Source organism: Onthophagus taurus, chromosome 7, assembly GCF_036711975.1.
Source record: "Onthophagus taurus isolate NC chromosome 7, IU_Otau_3.0, whole genome shotgun sequence".
Classification (NCBI taxonomy): Eukaryota; Metazoa; Arthropoda; class Insecta; order Coleoptera; family Scarabaeidae; genus Onthophagus; species Onthophagus taurus.
The window spans coordinates 14,140,427-14,143,196 of record NC_091972.1 but is presented as its reverse complement, the minus strand read 5'-3'; the positions used below and the strand labels follow the sequence as shown (position 1 = coordinate 14,143,196).

At 34.3% G+C, this 2,770-nt stretch overlaps 1 protein-coding gene across 1 annotated transcript; it reads left to right on the top strand.

The window, feature by feature from the left end:
• Nucleotides 1–2,770, top strand: LOC111419639 (uncharacterized). The gene is made up of 6 exons (XM_023052475.2): nt 1–451; nt 526–814; nt 1,252–1,483; nt 1,708–1,975; nt 2,039–2,367; nt 2,425–2,770. Exons 1-6 carry the CDS (start codon nt 371–373, stop codon nt 2,672–2,674), a joined length of 1,449 nt encoding a protein of 482 aa, XP_022908243.1. The 5' UTR covers nt 1–370; the 3' UTR covers nt 2,675–2,770.

Here is a 2,770-nt window from a genome sequence, read left to right as displayed (position 1 = left end):
GATTACAAACCGAGCGAAGTACGAAGCTCGGCCCCACGCATACAATCCCCGCACGTTATCGGTTTTATTCAAGTCTAGAGTTAGTCAGTCAAAACAGAAAAACCGGGACGGACGGACATAGCGCAAATCGTTGGAATTCCTTTCGTCCGTTGTCCGATCGAAACCTTGCATTTGCCGTTTCTCAGAAAAACAACCAGGCTGGCTTCAACACCAAAACACGCGAGGCAGTTGTTGTTGGTGCAGTTGGTAGTGGCAGGTGTTTTCCCCCAACTCCACCCCGAAAAAAAATTCACTACGAGAGAATCATTTGAGCGCGGGCTGTGGCCCGTTTTTGGGAGGGGTTGTAAAAAGTGTAAATAATCAAGAAAATATGTGCTCTTCCGATGTGATTTCGGGATATTTAGATGTCAAAATATCCGCGAGGAAACGTCGTGGATTCACACCGTGGAAAGTAAGTTATTTGGATATCTAAATTCGTCTCCATTTTCTAATTAAAAAAATAACACGTTTTTTTGGCAACTTTAGGCTTGGCAAAAACAATGGTGTGAAATCAAAAGGTTGGATAATATCGAAAATGGTGTTGAATTAAAATTTAAATCATCAGCCGATGGATCTGTAATTAGCAATGTGGTTTTACCAAGGTCTTCGACCCTTTGCAGAACAGATTCGCGAACGAAACAATACGCTTTTGGTGTGTTTACTTTGGGAAGAAATCAAAAACCTTTATTGTTTTTATCTGGAAGCAGCGAAAGCGACAGTCAACTTTGGATGGCTTCAATCAGACGCTTGTTGTGTGTTGCAACTTATTTACCTGGTGAGAAAAATATGTTTTTCAACTCGTGCTAGATATTAAAAAAAATATACTTGAAGGCATTTCGATTGAGTCATACCTTAACCTACGTTAGGAGAAAAGTAAATAAAATGCAATAAGTTTATTTACTTTCTTATCTTGGTTTATAATAGTTTTGAATTTCAAACCTGTAGTTACTTAATGTATTTATAACAGGTTGCTAAGTTTTAACTAATCAAATAACAATTAGTTAATGTGAAATCAAGGGGAAATACCTTGTTGTTTGTTGGTTTTAAGGTAATTTAAATAACTCAGATATTAATCTTATTAATTATTCTTTGTAAACATTGATTGAAGTCACAAAAACATCTTGTTATTTGTTGTTTTTGAGAAGATTTAAAATAAGCCTTTTAAATTCTAGTTAATCAAGAAAATATAACCTTACTTTTAATCCGTTTTAGTTGGAGATTCCAATTTTCATGTCTCCATCATTGATAATGCTCATTCAAGAGCAGCCGGTTTAATTGGGATTCATGGAGTTTTAGGGACTAACTCCCAAGATATGGTTATAAGTGATCCATGCACTGGGGAACCTAAAATAAGTTGGAAATGGTATCAATTTCATCAATTTCACTTACAAGCACCTTGTCATCCAAACGATGAAAAAACAATTTGTGTTATGCATACAAGCACGTAAGTATTTTTACCAAAAAATTTTAATTTTTGTCAACAACAATTCTACAATTCAAAAACATAACCTCTAATTTAAATTATGACATTTGTTTTTTGTTGTGATTTGATGGTTGCCATGGTTACCAAGATTAAATATTATTGACAACCAATTATATTTATGGCGGGATTTTTGAATTATTAATTAAATGTTTGTTAATTAATCTAACATTTTAATTTTTTTATAGGGAATTTGTAGCCGGTCCTGGTCAATTATACATTTACTGTAAAGAATCGCCTAGACTTCTCAATTACTTAGTCGGTAGAGGTAAATGCCCCAAATACAGCCCAGGTTTTTTATCATCGAGACGTTTGAGTCGTAGCGAAGGAGATCTTTGTGATTCCACCTCCAAAGACGTCCCCGATAGCCCAATTTGTTTCAGAAGTAATAGTGGAAGTGAAGATTCAGGAGTTAGAGTTTCAATGACTTCAGATGACTTTTCTATCAAAAGCAGGGTATGATAAACAATGATTTAATCCACAACTAAATAAATTAACTTATTTTTTTCTAAATTAAAGATGGGGTCAAGCTTATCTACGCTAGGAATGGCTTTAATCACAAAAACGCCGGGTGGAAGTGAAACAAATGGCGAATCTCTGCAAGATCTTTCAATAACAAGTGATACAAATACTTTAACAAGGCGCGAATCTGGGATTTCTTTAGCTTCAGGGGTTTATGAAGAGATTCCTGATGTTCCAAATGGTGCTGTTAAGGTCAATAGTGGTGATTTTTCACATCACGTTTATGAAAATCCACTAGATGTTATTGATCGGTTGGAGAAGCATCAAAAAATTCCTCCTCCACCATTACCACCAAGAGTTTTCGATCGTAGTTTTACATTAGAAAGGTAAAAAATAATTCTTTTTATATTATGAAGTTAATTAAAACTTAATCTTTTTTGTAGAGATAGAAATATTGATAAAAACGCACAAACTTCAACGCCTTATAAGCATCGCTGTAACACATTACCCGCCAAAGATTTGGCTAGGATATCACAAATATTTACAAATGAATCAGAATACATGGTCATGAGTCCCAATAAGGGGAAAATAACCGAGAAAATTGAGTGTCATTATGTTCCAATGTCGCCCATTGTTAATTTAAAAACGAAAATTGAAAGTTGTTACATGGTGATGAATGGAAAAAAGAATTGAAAAGGATTAGATAAGAAATGAAATTGAGTTGATATTAATAATGATCAGAAACCAAAAAATAACCCAAAAATTTCACTTTTGCCAGTTGTTTTAATT

Coding starts and splice junctions, on each gene's coding strand:
- LOC111419639 (XM_023052475.2), top strand. CDS start 371: ATGTGCTCTTCCGATGTGATTTCGGGATATTTAGATGTCAAAATATCC. Junction 452..525: donor GTGGATTCACACCGTGGAAA/GTAAGTTATTTG, acceptor TGGCAACTTTAG/GCTTGGCAAAAACAATGGTG. Junction 1,976..2,038: donor ACTTTTCTATCAAAAGCAGG/GTATGATAAACA, acceptor TCTAAATTAAAG/ATGGGGTCAAGCTTATCTAC.